We start from the raw sequence: 21267 nt of genomic DNA, 5'->3' as shown, positions 1-21267 counted from the left end.
AAATGGTTTAATTGTGACTGACTATCAGGGGTAATTTTAATAGCTGGCAGTAGCTTAAACAACAACAACAACATATACCGCAGCATGTCCTTGCTGGTGTGACCACAAGCTGCTGTTTTTGTGATCTCCAGGCTTCTCCTGTTGGTTCAAAACACAGTTAGGTATTTTTTCTATATTACTCTATGCATGTGCAGAATGTTTTATTCTGATTAGCCTGAAAGAGGAACATGTTTGTGCATGTTTTCATAACCGTTTATCATGTAACTTCTGACTTATGCTAGGTTCAAACACACTCCGTTTGAAGTTATTGTAGTAGTATGCGGTGCAGAAGCAGCACCAGCTCATTATTCTTTCACATTTGACGTGTTTGCAGTGATCAACTGATTGCGGCTGTTTACAACAAACACAACATTTATTCATTACTTTAATTTCAAATCCAAAAGTTTGTTCTGCAATGTGATTATTTCAATCATTCATTGACATATTCACATTCTAACGCACTAAATTTAAACAATGAATTATTAAATGTATTACTTCTATATTATATTCATATTAAGTTGCTCAAGCAAGTGGCAAGACATTTAAACATACTTTTCTTATGTTAAAATCACAAACATTTTAACCTTCCATGTGACATCATCATTTATAAACGATGCAAACATTTTAGTAATATCATAAGACATACCTTTCAGCCAATAAAATTAAATCTACAGTATTTGCAGTGTGCTTGAAATTGTTGGCAACAAGGAAGTGAAGGAGACATTTGCACATGTTAGGCCACATGCTGTCAAGGCTCTCCATAGTGACTTCATTTAAGGCTAGAAAATGCATATATTTTCCATTTCTAAAAAAAAGTCATTGTACGTCCACATGTGTTTTCTTAAGTTTTTGGTCCTTTTTAATGCAAATTTTGTAAGAACAATAATTAAAATACCATAAGCACCTCAATAAAACACTCTGGCGTAAGGATGCATACACAGTACATGTTTTCACCTACGCCACACTTCATATAGACACAGCTGAATTATAGATATGATAAGTTATGATATAAGACACTCACCATCTGACTAGGTGAAACTAGTGGCATATGGCTCTGTACCCACATACGCTTACCCACAACTAGTGGAAATCAATGACAAAACTCTTGCCCAATGGGAACCTGTTTTACACTAACACAACACTAATGAAATTCTTGTTGATTCTTGTGAGACAAGTCTACACAAATATTTTAATCTTCTGATTTAGGAGGCAGATTACAGAACAGAAGAGATAATTAGGAAGTGTGTAATGCCAATGCCAGTGTTTCATCAGAATCGTTTATGAGTCATTGTGAAGGTTTCGAGATGGTTTGTCAGACGACCATCGCATGTGAGCAGGAACACCAAGTTTTTCATGTTGACAGTGAGCTGTTAAAGACAAATACAGAATCTTTGGTGAAAAATCCTGATCGCATCGCAAGTGGACAGAAACGATTTAGAATTAAAATAAAATTAATTGGAGCACTTCAGTGATTACATATTTTTGTATGCCAACCTGGAAGTTGGCATCGCCCTGGTTCCCTTGACAAAAACAAATAGGATTTTTCATTTGGCTTTTGGATTATTGCAGAAAATAAGCTTATCATTCTTACATGTTTTGTTCATCATGATTATCTTCACAAATAAGCACGACTTGTATGAATTTTGAAGTCTAAACACACTTGACAGAAGTACAAAGCTAACCATATAAATGAACTACACCAAGGCCGCGTGATTTCAACGGCAACTCTTTCGGCCTTTATTTAAACACATTTTCTCTGAAAGTTTGAGGTAGTTTGCAAGAGTGTGAATATAAACACAGTGAGGTTCTGCATGGTGTTATTTCAGGCATTTAATAAAAAAAACCATAAAAAACAAAATGACAACAACAACAAAATCAACAACTGACTTGAGGACTACAGAACCAGGAGTGCTGAAACTCATGTATAGGGTTTTGGCCTAGAAAATATGTCATCCCTGCAGCACTCTATTAAATGCAGTAAGCATTTTGAAAACCACACGTGAAATCTAGAAATCACAATCACCCTAGACTCAAAAACAGCAAAAAGGGGGTCAGGGGAGCGGAAATGCAATCAGAAATGATCTCTGCAATCATTCTGTGTGTGGGTTTGTTGCTATGGCTTTGGAGGGCGGGGTTTCGAGGCTGTGGTTCAAGGACTAAGGGATGATCTTTTGAATTACTATCTTTTTAACTGCAATGAGATGAGTAATATTTTGTCCGTTTACGTCCATTAATGCATTAAACCTTGAACGACCATTAAAATCAGTCCAATAGGTCTCTTACTCCCGCTGGAAAGCCCTCAGCACACATTCTGAAACACTAATAAACTGAATTTGACTTCTCAAGCATCTGAGGTGCTGGTGGTTCTCGCTCTGCTGATGGACATTTTAAGTGTGTCCTTGGTGGATCGGACTTCCTTCGCGATGAAATAGTAACACAGCGCATCCAAGCAGCAGGTCACATTTGCAATGTTCATCGACACCTGTATGAAGAGGGCGATGTTCTTTTGATGTCTGCAGTCTGCAATGATTTTATTACGGACCAGATACTGCAGGAATATGGCTATGTGACAGGGGGTGAAGGGCACTAGGAAGGCTGCTAGGCTGCTGTAGATGATTCTCACACCTGCTTGCCTCTTGGGGTTGCTGCTTTTTGAGGCTTTGAGAGTACGGATGCTTTGAATGGAACAAACCACCAGTATAGCGGCAGGCAACAGGAAACCAAAGACTTCCAGGCACACAATTATTGCAGTGCTCCAACCATTCTCAGAGAATCCGTGGAAACAAGTGAAATTACCATCAACCTTACCCCGGAAGGTGTAGATGGGTGAAGTCGCTGCCATAACAAATACCCAGATTAAAACGCAAACAATCAAGGCGTTTTTTTTCGAACGCACCTGCTTGGCACGAAACGGGTGGTTTATGGCGACGTATCGGTCTATGGCTATGCATGCAATCGTGTAGATGCTGCCGTACATAGCCACAAAGTAAAGGCTTTCTAGGAAAGAGCAAAAGAACACCTTGTCTTCTTCCCACTTGTGATGTGCCGCATGAATTTTGAAGGGCAGCTGCAGCAGCAACAGCAGGTCCATCAGGGCCAGGTTGGTCATGTAGATTGAGGACTCTGTCCATTTTCTGAGCAGCCGACAGAACACCACCAATGCCGCAATGTTTAATGCCAAGCCGAACACCAAGACGGGCACGTAAATCACCAAGTCCAACTTCTGCGTCAAAGTGTCCACGTCTTCAGTTGAGCAGTTCGTCATAGTGAAACTATAGAGAGATATGAAAAATAACACATACGTCTTTGTGAAATTTCTAACTTTCACAGATGAAATGTATAAATCACAAGCAGAATAATATTAGTCATGCTGGCTTTTTTCACTTTAAGTTTATATTGATTTATATTTATTGATTTATAAAGTACAAAATGCAGCAGCTAGATTCCTGAAGGGATGTAAAAAAATGTGATCATGTTACACCCCTTCTGATATCTCTACATTGGTCACCTGTTCAGTATAGAATCGAATATACAATTCTATTACTTGTCTACAAATCTTTAAATAATCTTGCACCATCTTATCTGACGGACTTACTTCACCCGTACACTCCTAAGCGAGGACTTAGATCGGGAAACAAATTCCTCCTTCACATTCCCAGAACCCGCTTGAAAAAAAGGGGAAATAGAGCCTTTGAAGAGGCTGGCTCCACTCTGTGGAATAATCTCCGGACCCAAATCAAAATGGCTTCAACTTTATCTGAGTTTAAAGCTGCTCTCAAAACTCATCTGTTTGTCTCGGCTTTTAACATGTAATTTATCCTGTTTTTATTGTTTCTAAGTGATTATTGATTGTTTCTTTCTTGCGGATCTATATTGTAATTATTGTACAGCACTTTGGTCGGCCGGTGGCCGGTAGTAAATGTGCTTTAGAAATAAACGGAACTTGAACTTGATTTGTTTATGTATTCATTTTAGATTTTAAGAATATGTAAAATCTTCAAGAATAAAAAGAGCAACTCTGCAGTGTTTTGGATATTGAATGTTGTGAATGCAAAATGTTTTTTTAAGCCTTGCTCAAACTTTTAAACACAGAACTGCACATTTTCTAAATAAAAGTTAAATATATATATAAAAAAGTGTGCTTTTTGTAATGGAAACATTTTTGTTAAAAATATCTGGTTTTAGATCAGGCAGAAGGAAGTAGCATTATTTCTCATAATGATGTTTCATATTTTGGACACATCAAACCTTTTACAGGGCTAAGTTTCTATTCTTCTTTTCACTTTGAACAAGTTTCCACTCATTTACAAAAAAACAAACATGATGTCAAACTGATAATAAACATTTATTTTCTCTATATGATAAACCCTTCATTTTATTTGTAAAAATTCTTTCGGATCATACCAGCTGCCACAGAATGAGGCAGATATGAAAATTCTTGCAAATAAAAATTGTGATCTGACTCTCATGCACACTCGTTTCATATAGTACTCAAATATTAGCGAGATTTATAAATATAACTTGCTGCAATCAACAAGCACTTTGTTGCATTAATATTAATATTTACTTTTATCATTATAGTATATATTGTATCATTGGTTGATTGACAAATTTGATATAATACAAATGTATGTACATTTTCTTCAGCGGACAAATGTGAATAGTCATTTATTATTAAAAAACATGAGCAAATGTAATGAGTGACAGTTTTGTGCAATTCATTCAATTGTTCTGCGAATAATTTTTGCCACTCTCTAGTATTTTCTTACCTTAGCTGATGACTTCAAAGTAACATTTCTTCTAGAGTGAAACTGGGGGTAGTTTTCCGTGGTATAAATACACTCATGAAGAAAATCTTTGTTGAGAAACAAAATATGACCGTTAGAAAAAATTGGAAAGGAAATGGTGAATGTGTAACAATGAAATTACAAAATACCCTCAATTTTGTACACATGCTAGCAAACACAAGCACACACAAAACCTGCATTAATCTTACAACACCCATAAAGATTAGTGTAGTTGTATGATACGTACCTCTGCTGCCAAAGATCAGCAATATTTTCTCAAAGCAATAAACCACAAGAACAAAATCCGTTAAACATGACCTAAGCAGGACAAACTGACGGATGTCTTTTTTTCTTCCTGCATTATCTATGAAATACAGCCAATTTTTAAGCGTCCCTCTCGTGCATGTGATGTCTCTGAAACGTTAAACCTTTTTGACGTCTCATATGTTTCTACATCTAAGTCTTGAGACTCATGTCAATAAACCACAGTCTTTCCCCTTTTTAGACATGTGGGCTGCATCTCTCACGAAATCATGTCTGGTGAACAAAATCACCTTTACTAACAGTCCCTTGCAGGAAGTGAGGGCTAGTTTTGTTCCACCTGTACACTATAATGAATAACTGGTATTTACAGACTAGTTATATTATTAACAATTTATCATACAGCTGTAATAACATTTTTCCACACACTTACAATGAACCTGCAAGCAATTTTCTATACTTTACTGGATAAGAGAATACATTTACTGAAACTATGCCTCTGTGTAATGTCTAAACTGACTTCATGAAAAGGTTATGACCTGAACACACACACACACACACACACACACACACACACACACACACACACACAAAATAAGAATTGCTGAATTAAATATGGAGTGTCTTACCAGGATGATACTTTCCACTAAATGCAATAAGCACTTCTGTTTTCAGAGGTTTTGCCTGTGACCACATCCTTGCTAACAGAAACATAGCTATGGTACTTTTCTGATATCTTCCTGTTAGCCTGTATGGCTACTTCATTTTCTCTTAGTCAGTATAATACAGATCATATGGGTGTAGTTTGGGAAGTTAACATGCCCTGTGGTGTAATATATACTATACTTCATCTTTAACAGCATTTTACAGTATAATGCATGCGGCTTTGGTGAGCTCATGCAAGACAATCTTTTAAAATGCATATCACACAACAAGAGCATTTCAAATGAATGTGAAAGCTGATTAAAAATTATGATTTTATTTTTATTTTTTTATTTTTATCAGTGCCTCAAATGAATCACACACAACTTACTGATGATCTTTTTTTTCTTTTCTTTACTGACTAATGATAACTGACGGAAAATGATTTATAAATAATGTGTTGAAATATGTTCACTGAAAGACAAAAAAAGGTTGAAAAGCATTTGAATTTACAGGCAATTATCAGGCAACATAAATGATAAAAAAAAAAGGAATTAGTCATATAGTATGTCGCTTTGGAAGGCAAAGAGGATCACAATTACAATTCAGAGGAAATTTGTTTTGACTGTTTTGGGGGCAGTACATAACATGGAGTATAGATACTTTAAAGTACAATATTATATGTGCCGTTTCTCAAAATTTTGTTGCCTGACTGACACCACAAATTTGTCTGTTCGTGCTTGGTTTCAGATAGAGATGACATCTTATTAGGGTTAGAGTGATATGTTTCCAGAGGAAGAAAGATAATTATGATGTTCACTGATTAAATAATCATTCATGATTTAATATTAAGGTGTTTTCTTGATTTGCAGACAAAAAGAAATTGAGTTTAACATCTTAAATGCATATAACAGCATACAAATAAAATATCTGTGTTATGTGTTTTAAAACTAATGATTACACTGATCAAAGAAATTACTGTTGATTTGCTTTGTACATTGCATTTATTTAAGAACACAACTCAAGGAAGTATATACCTATAGTTATAAATTGTGTGGTAAACATTTATGTATGCAAAAAATAGATTAATAAAAAAATAAACATATAGCCTACATATATTAGCTATATATAGTCTTAACCACAAAGCAAATGTGCTACTTAGAAAGCCACTCCTGTCTCAGAAAAACATCAAAGACAGAAAGTTTTTGGTAGAATTAAGGAAGTTGTGTTGGAGTGATGAATCACAATGAAACACCAGTTGTATGATGATGCCCCAGAGCGATGTCTTTGAAAATCTGCTGAGAAAAATAATAATAAATGCATCCCACATTGAAGCATGGAGGAAGTGTGTCATTTTAATTTTTCAGTCTTTTCAGCTGGTGGCAGGGGTGAAAGTTAGGACGATTCTAAGGGCCCACGCACTTATGGGGCCTCCAGAAATCAATTTTATTAATGGAATGGGTGCGGTGGGGGCCCAAACTCATTCTTTCATATGGCCTAAAATTGCTAGTGGCACTCTTGGCTGCTGGTATTGGTGAAATGCTTTACTGTTAAAAGTAATTTAATGTTTTGGTGCATGACAATATTGCAGAATTGCATGCTTCCCACAAATGAAAAGTTGTTATCTAAAGAGGAATGATCAGATGTTATTTTTCAACAAGACAATGCTTCTGTCCAGACTGCATCTAGACAACCAAGAAATGGCTTGAGAACAAGTCCATCAGGCTCATGTAATGACCTGGTCAGAGTCCAGATTTGAACCCTAATGAATTTTGGTCTCACATTAAACTCAAACGAACTGGTAGACATTTTTCAGCTACTCGTGAACAGTTTGAAGCCATTAACATTGAGTGGAACAACACTTACTCTTCTTCCTGTAAAAAGTTGTTTGCAAGTTTACCCACATGGCTTATAGGCCTGCAGTAAAAGAAAACTAAGAGGAGGCTATGCCGGGCTAAGCTACATATTTGTGTAATTCTTGATAATTTCCTGACAAGTGAATTGTTATTAAATTGGTTAAGTCAAGACCATTAAAAGACCAATACATAATTTTCTTTTATTTTAATTTTTTTGGGGACATTTTGTTGGTCCCCATAAGGAAAAACATCTTGTAAATCACACAGTGATATTTTTTGAAAATGTAAAAATGCAGAAAGTTTTCTGTTATGGGTAGGGTTAAGGGGTTGCCTATAATAAGTTTGTACTGTATAAAAAATTATGTAGCCTATACATTTATAATCCGAAATCGCCCCCTATACCCTCAAATAGGGCGCTATTTGAGGGGACAGACATTTGTAGTGGTCTCCGAAACCATAGTGACGTTGAGTGCACTCCTTCCATCCCACATATTGCACCGCAATAACGAGTGTACAACTGATGTATGCTTAACGGCCGGCCGAATTCGCTTACTCGTTTTCATTCATTCCTTCAAGTGAACAGTATTAATGGACTAAGGTAGGGAATAGTGAATGAGGGTTTAGTGGGCGATTTCTGATTCAGGTCTATGGAAAATCCCCATAAAACATGGAAGTCCAACGCGTGCGCACTAGGGAAGTGCTGCTGTCAGCACGCTCACTCTCATCCGGGCAATTTTCAGCATACGTGTTTGTCATGTGACCTACATTCAGCCATCTTGTGGATACGAAACGAGAGACGCCACTCGCACACAAACTCAGCGCTGTCAGTAAAAGCAGAGGTAAGACAGCGGGCCCGGCGTACACGGTTTTACTCTAAAATAAAACGTATCTATTCCTACGTTAATTCTCAGTTACATAGACCCGCCCCAACTTAGCGGACCGACGCTATTCTAGCCCGCATGGTTGTTAGGCCCGGAAGCACCGGGCTTGATTTGACTGGCCTACCGCTGATGATGCTATCAGCTATCCGTAGGCAGTTGTAGTGGAATGCGATGTGGCTGGAAACTGTAAGCATAGGCCGCACGGATTAAAACTCGTGTCAACTAACTTACATATTTACTCCCGTCGGCCGTACGATGTGCTTCTGTGCTCCTGTCGGCATTTATTACGGCGGTATTTGACAGGTCGTACACTTCTCAGCGGTGCGTGGGACTGATTTAAAGTTGGTAACTTAGGAGTTGGAAGTCAGAAAGTTAAATGTCCAGCGATAGCCAGGCTAGGATATTTCGCTTTATTAAAACGCCTCATTAAACGTCTTTAACATCTGAAGCTGTCAATTCAATATTCCACATTGACGTTAACTTAACGTTACATCTAAACGTTCCTAAATGGATTAATTTGTGTTTTCTTGAACTAGCTTGTGGACTGCAGTGCTTACAGGGAGTATGAGGGCATGAACCGACATGGACGTGATCGATGAAACTTTAAAATGACATTTATTAGTATTCCCTTTGAGGTTTGTAGAAATAAAAACGTTAAGTCTTGATACAGATCAGTTACACACGATCACCTATACAAGCCTTAATGACTGCCAAGCCACTTATGGGATTGACAATATACCAAAGTGTATTTTCAGACCTATCAGCCTCCAAAAGACTAATTATGACTCTTCCCACGCATATTACAGTGGTTTTCTGAAAACCTATTGTTTTATACGCTTATTACATTTCTAAACAGGCGATGCAAGTGTAATGGATTGTAACTTGGCAAAAATCTGTTGACCATCTGTTTTCAACCTAAAATAGCTTTATTGACTTTACAAATACAATAACTATGCATGTCTATTTGGGATCTGATGCAACCGCGTAATCGCATGATTTGATCAGATAAACCTATCGAAATGATAGATAGATAGATAGATAGATAGATAGTGTGTGTATATTTGTGGTTAGATTTTGTTGATGGTGTGTGTGATCTGGATTGTATTACTTCATTGCGTTGTACACGTGGTTTAAATCCCTGCATCAGCAAGTCACTACTGTTTGTTTTGCATAGACCTTATGTCATCTACATAATGTGACTGCGTAGCAGTTCTGAATATATAATATTAAGCCGAAAATAAAAGGTAATTCATTATAAAATATAAATGAATGTCTCCTTTTCCCCTGAGGTTAAATGGGTCTGGTTTGACAAGTCTGCCAAGATGCCACTGCAATGTGATCATTTCAAATCAAGTTGAAAAAAGTTAGTTGCACTACGTAGTGGGCAAGGGAAGCCATGGATTGCACAGATGTCTGAGAATGCCCTTCCTAATCGGGAGAGTTCTTAAAATAGCTCGTCACAGTAAAGGGGGGGTACACTAAGGTGCTGAATGAATGGGGGTCACCTCTAGAATATGCTGGAAAAAATGATTTACTGTCAAAGTAACCACTGTTTATATACAGTGTTATTATACCTATCTGGGAGTTTAAATAAAATCATGCACATTTTTTAAGGTGTTCATTTGAAAATAAAAAGTCAATAGCTTAATTTATTTTAGATCAAAGGTTGATAGATTAAAGGTTGTCACCTTTGTGTATTCATAAGCATTGCGTTGGCGAGTGTTTGCAGTTGCAACCAAAGGGGAAGCCCCAAACAATGGAAATAGGAGATATGTACATGCAATTTTTTATCTGTCATCCTCTTTTCTTTTCTTTTTTCAATGTGTGTAGGTGTAGTTTTCATTTCACGAATCCGCTCACACTCAAAACACAAATATTGTTTTTGTATGTTTATTGCAAATATGTCTGAAGTATGTGGAGATTTTTAGTAAATTGCATGCATTTGATGGTACGCTGCAAAACCTGTAAAGTACTAATTGACATTTCCACTTTTTAAACATGCACCAGGTGATAAATGTATAATCCTAATGTTGATATGTGTCCTTGCTTGTATATGTTTTTGCTGTATTGCCTTGCGGTATGTTTACACGTGCAAAAAACTGAAAAGTTTTTACTTTGCGTTTTTCGCGTACAGACAACAACGTTGTCAAAGTAATCCCTATTCACACAGATCTGCGAAAACAACTCAAAATGCTGTATTAGACTGCCAGGCTAGTAGTTAACTATGTCACTTTGTAAATGAACACTACGCGCTAGAGCTGCACAATTCTGGATAAATTGAGAATCATGATTTAAATTATTATTTTATTTTTTCAAATAAAGATCACGATTCTGAACAAACAACTAGGCCTAAACAAACTAACATGTACTTACTTGAGGTTCTGACTAAATATAGCCTAAATTCCTGCAGTCTATTTAAAAATGTTTGATTAATTTGAATGAATAATTTTAGAATCTATATGAATTAATAATTCATAAATACTTTTGTTTCATTACTGAATGAATCGTTTTTGAACAAATCTCTTGAATGAACGATTCAATGAAATATACAAATTAACACTCACTTGTTGCCACCAAGTGGCGTAACAATGTAATCGATACAGTTGTTTTTTTTCAAGCGGCAAGTTCCGATATATCGCAAATGTACATATCACGATATGCATATCGCAAGGCCTTCTGATATCTGAAAATGATTTTAATAGGCTACTTCAAAAAGTTGCGCAAAAGTTTTACCCCTCATTTACACTGCACACGTCTGAGGTGTATTACGTCTGCGACAATGTTTTATTACGTCCTCCACGCGGTGCCAACGCACACCAGGAGCATTTCAGAAGCGGAGCGACTGGATGTGCGAGACCACATGATTTGCCTGTCCGACGTGGTTTTTCTTGATTTTTGGGTTTCTACCATACAGTCTAAAGTTTCTTTCTACCAAGGATATTTGTGTGTAATACGTTTGGGAGTTTGCACAGGGTGTTTATTTTGAACTTTTTTGACTTTTATTTAGTATTTCCGGTGCGACTTGGACGCGCGTCAGTCAAAAATAGACTAGGCGCCTATATTTAGCGAAGCAGCATGGAGAGCCGCTTCTGGGAAGCTTCTGAAACGCGCCGCGTCGCGGCCGGTGTAAACACAAGCATTGACTAGAATGGGCGTGATCAGCTCCGGTAGCCGTGTCGCAGCCGTAATGCGCCGCAGACTTGTGCAGTGTAAATGAGGGGTTAGGTTGACACATACAGCAGAGATACAGTGGGCACGCAAATGTTACGTGCAACTTGCTTGATGATAAAAAGTGTTAAGCGCAATAAGCTGCAGAAAACAACTCATTGCTGTTCTGTCTGACACAACCGAAATGCGCGCACAGAAAGCCATCTCCCAGACAGTGTGCAATCCTGAATTCAGTTTAAATACACACACACAGTTGTCAAAATGCCAGTCTTGGTGAGCATTCATGTAAAAACACAGTTATTTCTTAAGTGAACCTAAACAGTTGGGAAAGAAATTGGATGCGTGTCAGTAGGCATGTGCCGGTATCACATTTTCATGCTGCGATTAATTGAGTGATCTTTTATCACGGTATACGGTATTATCACGATATTTTAATTGCACATGAGAAACAGATGGATTTGGGGGGGGATGTAAAAAATTAAATAAAACTTGCATCACAAGGTGTAATTGTGATTGTCAAAACATTTGGTAACTAAACTGAATTTTATTAAGTTTAGTGACAACATCATGTTACAATGATTACATGGTACAATGACTGGTAGGCTAGCCTACTGTTTGTATTGCTTAACACAAATTTAACGATTTCAATTCAATACTTGGGATTTGATTTAAATCTTGATTCAATATTGACTTATTTTGGATAAATATTAGGAAGGCTACAGTAGATAGCCCACATGTTATTTTTTTCTCATGAAAAAAAATATCTCACACAATGCTATGTAACCATATAGAGCCCTATCAGCTGGTATTATTAAAGGTTACAAATAACTAATTAAATCAAATATAATGTGGTTTTCATTATAATAACAATTATGTAATGACACAAGTAAAAATATAATAAATATGTAAAAAAGTGCAGTGCACATATTCAGCAAAATACTCCTCTTTATGTTTTAGTCATCTAACATGCTGCTGGTCATTAAATAGTTTAAATGTAACGTTCTGTGACACAATTGTTCTCCTGTTTCATATCAAAAGTAACCTGCTCTGTCTTGTTTGACGGTCTTCGTGTCCTCTTTGCTCCGCGATTTTTCTCTGCGTGAGAAAACGGATGTGTGGCGTGAGCGTATGAGGAGTCTCGCGCTGAATGCGTCGAGTTGGCAGCTCTGCTTTTAGAAGCGGGATGGATCCGGATAGATCGGCGGCGGCCATAGACTGTAGGCGGCGGCGTTCCTCCTTCCGCCATGCTGCTTCTCCATGTGAGGACTGTTTACATTAGACTAGAAGTGCGCACCGGCCGCATGCTTATACACGTGGCGATTGTTTACATCAGAGTGCGCACGTGTTTCGCGCAGCATAGGCAGTGCTTGTTTAAGCGATTGATGGAAAATAAGCTATAATGCGCGTTCTAAAAATCTAAATTCGGATCTATTATTTTTCACGGTATTTTGAAGTGCCCGCGATAACAATATCGTGCATATTCATTACCGCGATTTATCGCATTACCGAATACCGGCACATGTCTACGTGTCAGTAGGATCCATGCATTAGGTCTTAAAGGGACAGCAGCCTGGTAAACCTGCAGCTGTCTGTCAAACAACAAAAGAAAATCTCTCACTGCTCTTGACTGAGTAACTTTTGTAGCTTTAATATAAATCAATATATATTTAATTAATGCGAAGACAATGTAGTGTTTTATTGTTATATTTGATTATTCAGTTTGTAGGTTTTTTTTAATCGATTTTTTTATTGTTTACATTGATGTTAAAATGACAGATTTGTGACGCTACTTTATGTAGGCTAATGCTGAAACACCGCTGTTCGCTTTCAAAAGTTGTAATGCTTTCTTTTGACAGAAAGAATGGTATGAAACAGCTTCACAAACAGTCCTTTCAACCACACAGTATCATTATTTCTGTTACAAATATACACATTTTCACAGAAGTACTGAGATAAAAGTTTGGATATAAACACTGATGTCTATGGTAGTGATTACGGCTGCGTGATATTGAAGAAAAATGCAATATTCGATATGCAATACGATAATGCTTTAGGTGTATAAAATTTATTTAAACCTAAACATGACAACTGCTCCCTCTGGGTCAGCGGCAGTGCCGATGTGATTTTGTCAAGGATTTAATAGACACAGGTTGTCATTTAGGAATAACGTTGCGTGGGTGTTTGAATCAAAATTTCAATCTTTTTAAAGCTTAATCATGCAATTCTACTACAATCCTACAGACCAAACAAGTAATATGCATGCGCATGACCTCTCCGTTTGCACAAATTTGCGTTCATGCCGTCAAGTAAATGAATTTGAACATGAAAAGTTTTCCGTTTTTAGTTGAAAGCGATGTAGTGTAACATAAACAACGTTTATTTTCTGAATGTTCAGTATTTTTCATTTAAGTCAATTCATATTTGTGTGCTGAGCTATTAATCAAATTATTTTAATTTTCTTCAGACTTTGAAGGAAAATGGCAGAAACCCAGACGCTTAACTTCGGACCAGAATGGTGAGTGTTGTTGCTGAAGCATCAATGTCTGAAGCAGCTTTGTGAATAGTTTTTTAATGAAACACCGTAAATGTTCAGGCTGATTATGTATGTACAGCCTTAGTCAGGATTGCTTCCAAGTTTAGTGAATAGTGATTATACCAAATGAAACTTAAGCTTTATGTCCATTTCACAGATGGACGTCATCTGTGGTGTGCTGTCAATTACACAGAAAATAAATTTTCTCTCAGAAAACATGCATACAGGGTATTGCCACTGATTTATTTTAATTTGATTGATTCAAAAGTTAAGCATTTTGTAAGTTCCAGGGTTTCACACACTAAAAGTGAAAGATCTGGAAAAAGTATTATTTAAGATTGAAAATATCAGAATTATTTGACATATTAGACTTTTATTGGTAACACTGTAATAAGGTTTCTTTAGTTAATATTGGTTAACTACATTATTAAAATGAGCAATACTGAAAATGTTAATTTCAACATGTACTTATACATTATAACAATCAAAAGTTGCATTTGTTAACATTAATGTACTGTAAGCCAACACGAACAAACTATGAACTATATTTTTGCTAACTAGATTAATAAATGCTTTAAAACAGATATTTCTCATTATTCATGTTAGCTAATGCATTAACTAATGTTTAAGTCCCCCTGTAGTCAATCAATTTATCCCTTAAAACTCATCTTTGATTATCAAATTTACATATTTAGGTGTTTTTTCTTTGAAAAAAAAAATCACTTCATGCCTTCAAATAGCTTGAATGTAATTCTACACCCTTGCCTCATTTAGTATATGCGGTTCTATGAATATGGAAATTAGCCCCGCCTCCACTCGCTCACTCACACCAGCTCAGAGATCCACACGTTGACGCGATTGGTTACTAGGTAGTTTGTGACGTCAGAAACACCAGCGGTTTCAATCAAACCACATTTTTGAGACTGTCTTTGGTTCACTGCAGTTTTAAGGAGAAAATATTAATCACCACATAGACACTTGAACAATATTAAAACCTTAATTTTCACCACAGGGGGACTTTAAATGAATCCTTATTTTGTAAAGTGTTGCTGACTCAACAAATCAGAATATTATATAAATCTAGTATGTTTTTGTTGCATTTTATTTAGTTATTTCACTTATCTGAACACATAATGCTTTAACACACCTTGATTTAAGAGTTTATGTAAATGCTTTAACAAAAATCTGTGTGATGTAAATATATATAAATATAATTAAAACAAATACAAATTTATTATACATTTTTCATTTTATTAAAATACTTTAACAAAAAGACAAGTTTCACATTTCTGCTTTTAAACTCTCCTACTGCTCAATTACCATAGTGTTTTTCAATCATTTTTACAGAATTCAGGATAGATAGATAGATATAGAATTTTTTTTTTATGTTCTTGGTATGAGGAGTATACAGTATTTGTTTTAGTGTCTACTAACATATCAAATTATATGATGACGTAGCATGTTTTGTCTCTGCTGTGTCCCAGGCTCCGCGCCCTGTCAGGTGGAGTGGGTAGCAGCAGTGTGGCCTCCCCTCCACTCTCACCCGCATTGCCAAAGTATAAACTTGCAGACTATCGCTATGGGAGAGAAGAGATGCTAGCACTTTATGTAAAAGATAACATGGTAAGGACGTCTGTCTTTTGCTGACTTATAATTTTTTGTCATGCTCTGAAGACTCATTTATCGTCCTGATTTGTATTCGTGTTTAAAATGTTACTAACCTTTTTATTTTCTCTTTTAGATTCCGGTAGATCTTCATGATAAGGAATTTCTACCTATTTTACAAGAGGAGCCCCTGCCACCATTGGCATTAGTCCCATTTACAGAGGAGGAGCAGGTAAGAATCGACCTATTTATTTACTGCGGCCTAAGAATTGCACATGAATTAGAAATGACAAAGAGGTGCTTCCTGCAGCAGCTCTCTATTCTCTATGAAAGTGCTTTGAAAAAGCTGTGCCTACGTATTCAAGTAGTGGCATTTGTTTTTTTTGCATATGATGTCATTTTGGCACGCGCTGTGGTCGAAACAGATAGCCTACTCACAGTCTTGCTGTCACGCAACCAGTCTTGCATCTGTGAATGGAGTGGCCTTTACAATGCTTTGCATGCATGTCTGTCTCCACAGAGAAATTTCTCCATGTCTGTAAACAGTGCAGCTGTACTCCGTCTGACAGGAAGGGGTGGAGGGACGGTGGCGGGGGCACCTAGAGGCCGAAGTTCTTCACGGGGGCGAGGTGAGCTACGTTGCAACCACAGACTTTCCTTTTTTTCCATCTAAAAGAAGTGCAGTTACTTGACACGTTTTTAGCAGCGGAAATGTTTTTCTTTCTGTTAAACCAGAGCAGTGTGCAAACTTTTGTCACCTTGTGTAACATTTTCCTTCCTAAATAGTTGTCTCTGTACACTGAATTTCTTTTGCACAGTTATGGTGAGAAAAGGTTAGACTTGTGCATAGGCTCATGAGCCCTTTTTTGTTTGATTGACAGGGAGGGGCAGAGGAGAAGGAGGATTTTACCAAAGAAGTTTTGATGATGTGGAGGGAGGTTTTGGCCGTGGAGGGAGAGAGATGCATCGCTCCCAGAGTTGGGAGGAGAGGTACTCAAAATTAATTGCACCTGCAGCACAAACTGTCTGTAAGCAATTGAAATATATACAACATTTGATATGTTAGTTTGTAACTCAGAGTATGCAGACTAAGTGCTGAAATTAAAAATGTTATGGCCCAGATATGGTATCTAAAATAAACCGTGAGAAAGGACAAATTAAGGATGTTAGGTGTCTTTGTTTTTGCACATTTGGTTCAGGTTACCCTGATTAAACTTAATTTTTAATTTATTTATTTTTCCAGGGGAGACAAAAGGTTCGAAAAGCCAGGGCGAAAAGATCCAGGTTAGTATGCTAGGTTTTTAAGACATAAGTGAGAGGTATCAGATGTGCCCCCCATAATCTAGAACAGCGGTTCCCAAACTTTTCCATTCCAGGACCCACCTAGACAACTATAATCTATATCAAGACCCACCAAAATATTTGAGATTAGAAAACAATTGACATTACTGTAAACCTAATCTTAGGACAGAATTGAGTATTTTTTATAGTATTTTAATTTCATCGCTTTATATATAAGTTTTAATTTCTTCATTTTCTCTGGTTAAAGAGTATATGAAATATGTACATAAAAACACTCACTCCGGTCCAGAGATGAACTGTAAGTGATTTACTGAAATGCAAATTTAGCTACAGCCAATTTGTGCGACCCACCTTTCCCACTCTGTGACCCACAGTTTGAAAACTGCACAATTTTTGTCATGTCACCATGTATTTAGAAATGGTCATATACAGCTGCCTTTGATTGAGAGATTGCATATGAGAAAGTGATTAACACTTTGTACATGCAAAATTTCTGTGCATTTTTTCCAAAGTTAGGGGTAGTTGTTGGAAAAAAGGGCACAGATGACCCCACTCTCTCCTACAAAGTGTGACCTGATGTAATGCATCACATTATATGCCAGTACTGAACCAACTTAATCTCTCTGTCCATAGATGGAGCACCAGCCCATTTCCCACTCAATCACAGTAAGTCCTCTTTGCTAACAGACCTATAAAATGTACCCTACCATTATCTCATTAGGTTTGTATGTAATTTAATTTAATTTATTTTTTTAAGAAAAAATACTTTTGAGCATGGATGTTAAATTGATCAAAAGTAACAGTAAAGACTTATGTTGTTACAAGAGTTTTTGATTTCAAATAAGTGCTGTTCTTTGAACTTTTTAACTTTCTGTTCATCAAAGAATCCTGAAAAAAAATCTCGATTTACACAAAAATATTAAGCAGCACAACTGTTTTTTAACATTGATAATAATAATAAGAAATGTTTCTTGAGCAGCAAATCGGCATATTATAATGATTTCTGAAGGATCACGTGACTCTGAAGACTGGAGTAATGATGCGGAAAATTCAGCTTTGATCACAGGAATAAATTACAGTTTAACATATTAAAATAGAAAAAAGTTATTTGAAATTGTATTGTCTTACAATATTACTTTTTGATGTATATTTTGTGAAACAAATGCAGCTTCACACCCATATGAGACTTCTTGCAAAAACATTAAAAAAAAAGCTTACTTGTCCCAAACTTTTAAATGGTAGTGTGTAATTACAAGAGGATTTTGCATTTGCAAATGTACTATTTGGATCTTTTTTTTTCATTGATTTTATTTTTTTTTCTTCCCAAAAGTACGGGCGAACTATGAGGATGCTAGTGCAGGGAACACGCGAAAACACGAATTCATTCGCTCAGGAAGTGACAACTGGCGCTCGATTCGAGATGAGCAGAATGGAGAGGATGACGATAGTGGCTGGAGGCTTGCAGGTTCTCGTCGGGAGAACGAACGATGGTGTCCTCCAAGTCCAGGTGTGTTGCGTGGCCTTTTTTTCATCAAGAACTTATTTTAAAAATGTTCGGATACAAACTGATTCCTCATTTGCAGATGGCCCACGATCAGCAGGGTGGCGGGAACACCCGGATCAACGTCGGCGTTTTCCTTTTGACTCAAGGGATGAGGAGCGTGCTGGTTACCGTAGACCTCGGTCAGGCAGCGGGAGCGTAGAGGAGGAGAGGGACATTTTGCCAGAATGGTGTCTGGAAGATGCAGAGGAGGAGACGGGGACATTTGACTCCTCGGGGGCCTTCCTCTCACTTAAGGTGAGGGCGTGGGAAGTGAGTTCTTGAATTTTGATCTTTTATTCTATTTTATTTAGTTAATAAGAATGTCTGTCTAGATAAATGTATTTTCGATCAGTAAGTTTTCGTCATTGCTCAATTAGAAAGCTCCTAAGGAGCCTATCCTGGAAGAGGCGGAGCTGGACTTCCGGCCACTGGAGGAGAATGAAGAATACACAGAAAAGGATGACAGTGAATCAGAACAAACCAAAGATACTGATACAGAAACTAGATGTGAGAGTAATCGAAATGAAGGTAAGGCGGCATTAAGAAATCCCATCGGGTACTCCATTTCAAGTTAATGGACTAAATCAAGTTAATCAGTTTAGTTACAGGCAGGCAAGTCTCTCACAAAGGTGGCATTTATTTGTTCAAAAATACAGTAAAACTGATATTGTGAAATATTACAATTCAAATAACTATTTTCTATTTTAACATATTGAAAATCAGATTGCAAAAACTGAATTTTCAGCATAATTTCTCCAGTCTTCATTGTCGCACGATCTTTCAGAAATCATTATAATATGCTGATTTGCTGCTCAAGAAACATTTCTTATCAGTGTTGAAAACAGTTTTAATTAATAATATTAATATTTAATATTTTTTGAAAAGTTTAAAAGAACAGCATTTATTTTATCTTTAAAAATGACAGGCCCCAAAATATTTAACTGTATTTTAATGTTACCATTTTTAATTCTTCAATCTTGTACGTTGTCAGTTCACGTCTGAACAACTCTTTAACAATTGTATATCATTGTCATCATTTTTAATCGAGCTTTATTTTTGGTTTACCAGAAGGCAGTAAATCGGAAGAGCCATCGCCGGTTGCTGTACCATTTCCAGCAGTGGTAACGCCTCCCAAGGCTGCGACTCCGGCACCCCTTTCGTCTGTTAACCCGGAACAGGCTGAAGAAAGTGAGAGACCATTGGAGAGAACGACAGTACCTGAACTCAGCAAAGCACCACTACACACAACCCTACCAAACAGCATTTTGGAGGCTATTTCCATACCACATGTAACAAACACACTCCCAGGTAATAATCAAATGAATAAAACATATGCAAATACTTATGCAAAAATAGTTCCTTAAAAATATATTTTGGAAAATAAAACCTGTAGCCTTAATTTATGGAATGCTGAATTTCACTGTCTCTGCTTCCAGATCTTCCGCTCTCTACTCCTCCTGTGCTCCCCGTTCAGTCAGTGCCCACGCAAACCCAGCAGGTCAAGCCTCTGGAGATGCCAGTGGCGGTGGCTCCTGTTCTCCCCCACTCCAAAGGCATTGTTGGTCCTTTCAGTCGGCCCTCTGCACTGCCCTCTGACATGGATGAGGATGAGGGACTCAAGCACTTTGAGCAGGTGTGAATGGCCGTTTACTGTACAGCAGTGCTTGCATCTAAATATAGAGTTGGTGCCTAACACTTGGTTTCAACACCGGATACGACAAAGCAACCGTTGCAAATTCATTTGTTCTTTGTGTCAGAAGTAGCGTGAGCACTTGAAGTCTGTTGGAAATTGAACTGGGGCATCAGTTTACTGTCGGGAATTTGCTTTTGTCACATTTCGTTGTGATGCGTGTGTCTGGTTTTGACATGGTGTAAATTATTGGTATAAAATACTGCTAAAGGTATCAGAGCTACTTCTAAGGTCTATCAGCCACATTACAATGCTTCCATGAAGATCGAAAGTTTGAACAGTAGACTTTTTCCCTATCTGAAACAGGAAGCTGAGAAAATGGTGGCATACCTGCAGGACGGCGGTTTGGACGATGAGCGTTTGGCCACCAAGATTGGTCCCAAACCCACAGCTCTTCCCATTACCCATGAGGCTGCATTCAAATGGTTTTACAAAGATCCGCAGGGAGAGATCCAAGGTGGGCAAATCAGTATCCACTCTAACTTTCGCACTGCATTATAAATGCAGTTATTTTTTTTAATTTTTTTTACATTTATACATTTTTTTATGAATTATCTTATGTTCACCAAGGCTCCATTTATTTTTATTTATTATGAAACGTAAGAATTAAATTTTTTTTTAAATATAATTTATTCTTAAGCTGCAAAAGCTACATTTTCAGCAGCCATTACTCCAGTCTTGAGTGCCTCATAGTGCCTTTATCACGCTAAAGTGTCAATAACTTTTAGTATTGTGCAGCATGGATATATTACATAAATTGGGAGAGAGGCCGCACTATGCTTAAATACGTTTTTATTTGTATTTGCACAGACGCGTTTCGGCGCGTGCCTTCCTCAGCATGGATATATTACATATTACCGAGATATAAATTATATTGCAAAATCTGTAATAATAAACTCTTCCGGGGCCTTGATAACAATATTATTGATCTGACTGCATTGACTCCATTGTATGAGAACT

At 37.1% G+C, this 21267-nt stretch overlaps 2 protein-coding genes across 8 annotated transcripts in view; one reads left to right on the top strand and one right to left on the bottom strand.

The window, feature by feature from the left end:
- Positions 1-873: 873 nt before the first annotated feature.
- On the bottom strand, positions 874-5851 carry LOC309501158 (G-protein coupled receptor 55). 3 transcript variants are annotated; one of them, XM_082173213.1, is made up of 3 exons: positions 5717-5851; positions 4809-4894; positions 874-3311 (listed from the first exon to the last, which is right to left on the bottom strand). In XM_082173213.1, the coding sequence occupies exon 3, from the start codon at positions 3302-3304 to the stop codon at positions 2381-2383; it is 924 nt and encodes a 307-aa protein (XP_082029339.1). In that variant the 5' UTR covers positions 3305-3311; positions 4809-4894; positions 5717-5851; the 3' UTR covers positions 874-2380. The 3 variants fall into 3 exon arrangements, with proteins under 3 accessions (XP_082029339.1, XP_082029338.1, XP_082029337.1); XM_082173212.1 differs by lacking the exon at positions 5717-5851 and adding an exon at positions 5074-5653; XM_082173211.1 differs by lacking the exon at positions 5717-5851 and having other exon boundaries at positions 4809-5653.
- Positions 5852-8322: 2471 nt separating this feature from the next.
- gigyf2 (GRB10 interacting GYF protein 2) overlaps positions 8323-21267 on the top strand; it is a 29632-nt gene continuing 16687 nt past the window's right edge. For 3 of the 5 annotated variants that reach the window (XR_014206759.1, XM_082172958.1, XM_082172957.1), the window contains exons 1-14: positions 8323-8424; positions 14099-14149; positions 15652-15790; positions 15909-16004; positions 16293-16401; positions 16654-16762; positions 17016-17056; positions 17708-17740; positions 18405-18581; positions 18658-18887; positions 18995-19145; positions 19686-19925; positions 20054-20250; positions 20614-20764. Coding sequence is in view for 4 of the 5 variants with exons in the window: in XM_082172958.1 (XP_082029084.1) it covers positions 14112-14149; positions 15652-15790; positions 15909-16004; positions 16293-16401; positions 16654-16762; positions 17016-17056; positions 17708-17740; positions 18405-18581; positions 18658-18887; positions 18995-19145; positions 19686-19925; positions 20054-20250; positions 20614-20764 (1711 nt within the window). In the remaining variant the exon portion in view is untranslated. Of the gene's footprint in view, positions 8425-14098; positions 14150-15651; positions 15791-15908; positions 16005-16292; positions 16402-16653; positions 16763-17015; positions 17057-17707; positions 17741-18404; positions 18582-18657; positions 18888-18994; positions 19146-19685; positions 19926-20053; positions 20251-20613; positions 20765-21267 lie in introns of those variants that run through there. The other 2 variants (XM_082172959.1, XM_082172960.1) reach the window with 2 other exon arrangements.

The sequence above is a fragment of the Leuciscus leuciscus genome (genome assembly GCF_965113295.1).
Source record: "Leuciscus leuciscus genome assembly, chromosome: 6".
NCBI classification, from domain to species: domain Eukaryota; kingdom Metazoa; phylum Chordata; class Actinopteri; order Cypriniformes; family Leuciscidae; genus Leuciscus; species Leuciscus leuciscus.
This window is presented reverse-complemented; position numbering and strand designations above follow the sequence as displayed.

What these genes read in the sequence shown, in the direction of transcription:
- LOC309501158 (XM_082173213.1), bottom strand. Translation starts at nt 3,304, where the DNA reads ATGACGAACTGCTCAACTGAAGACGTGGACACTTTGACGCAGAAGTTG.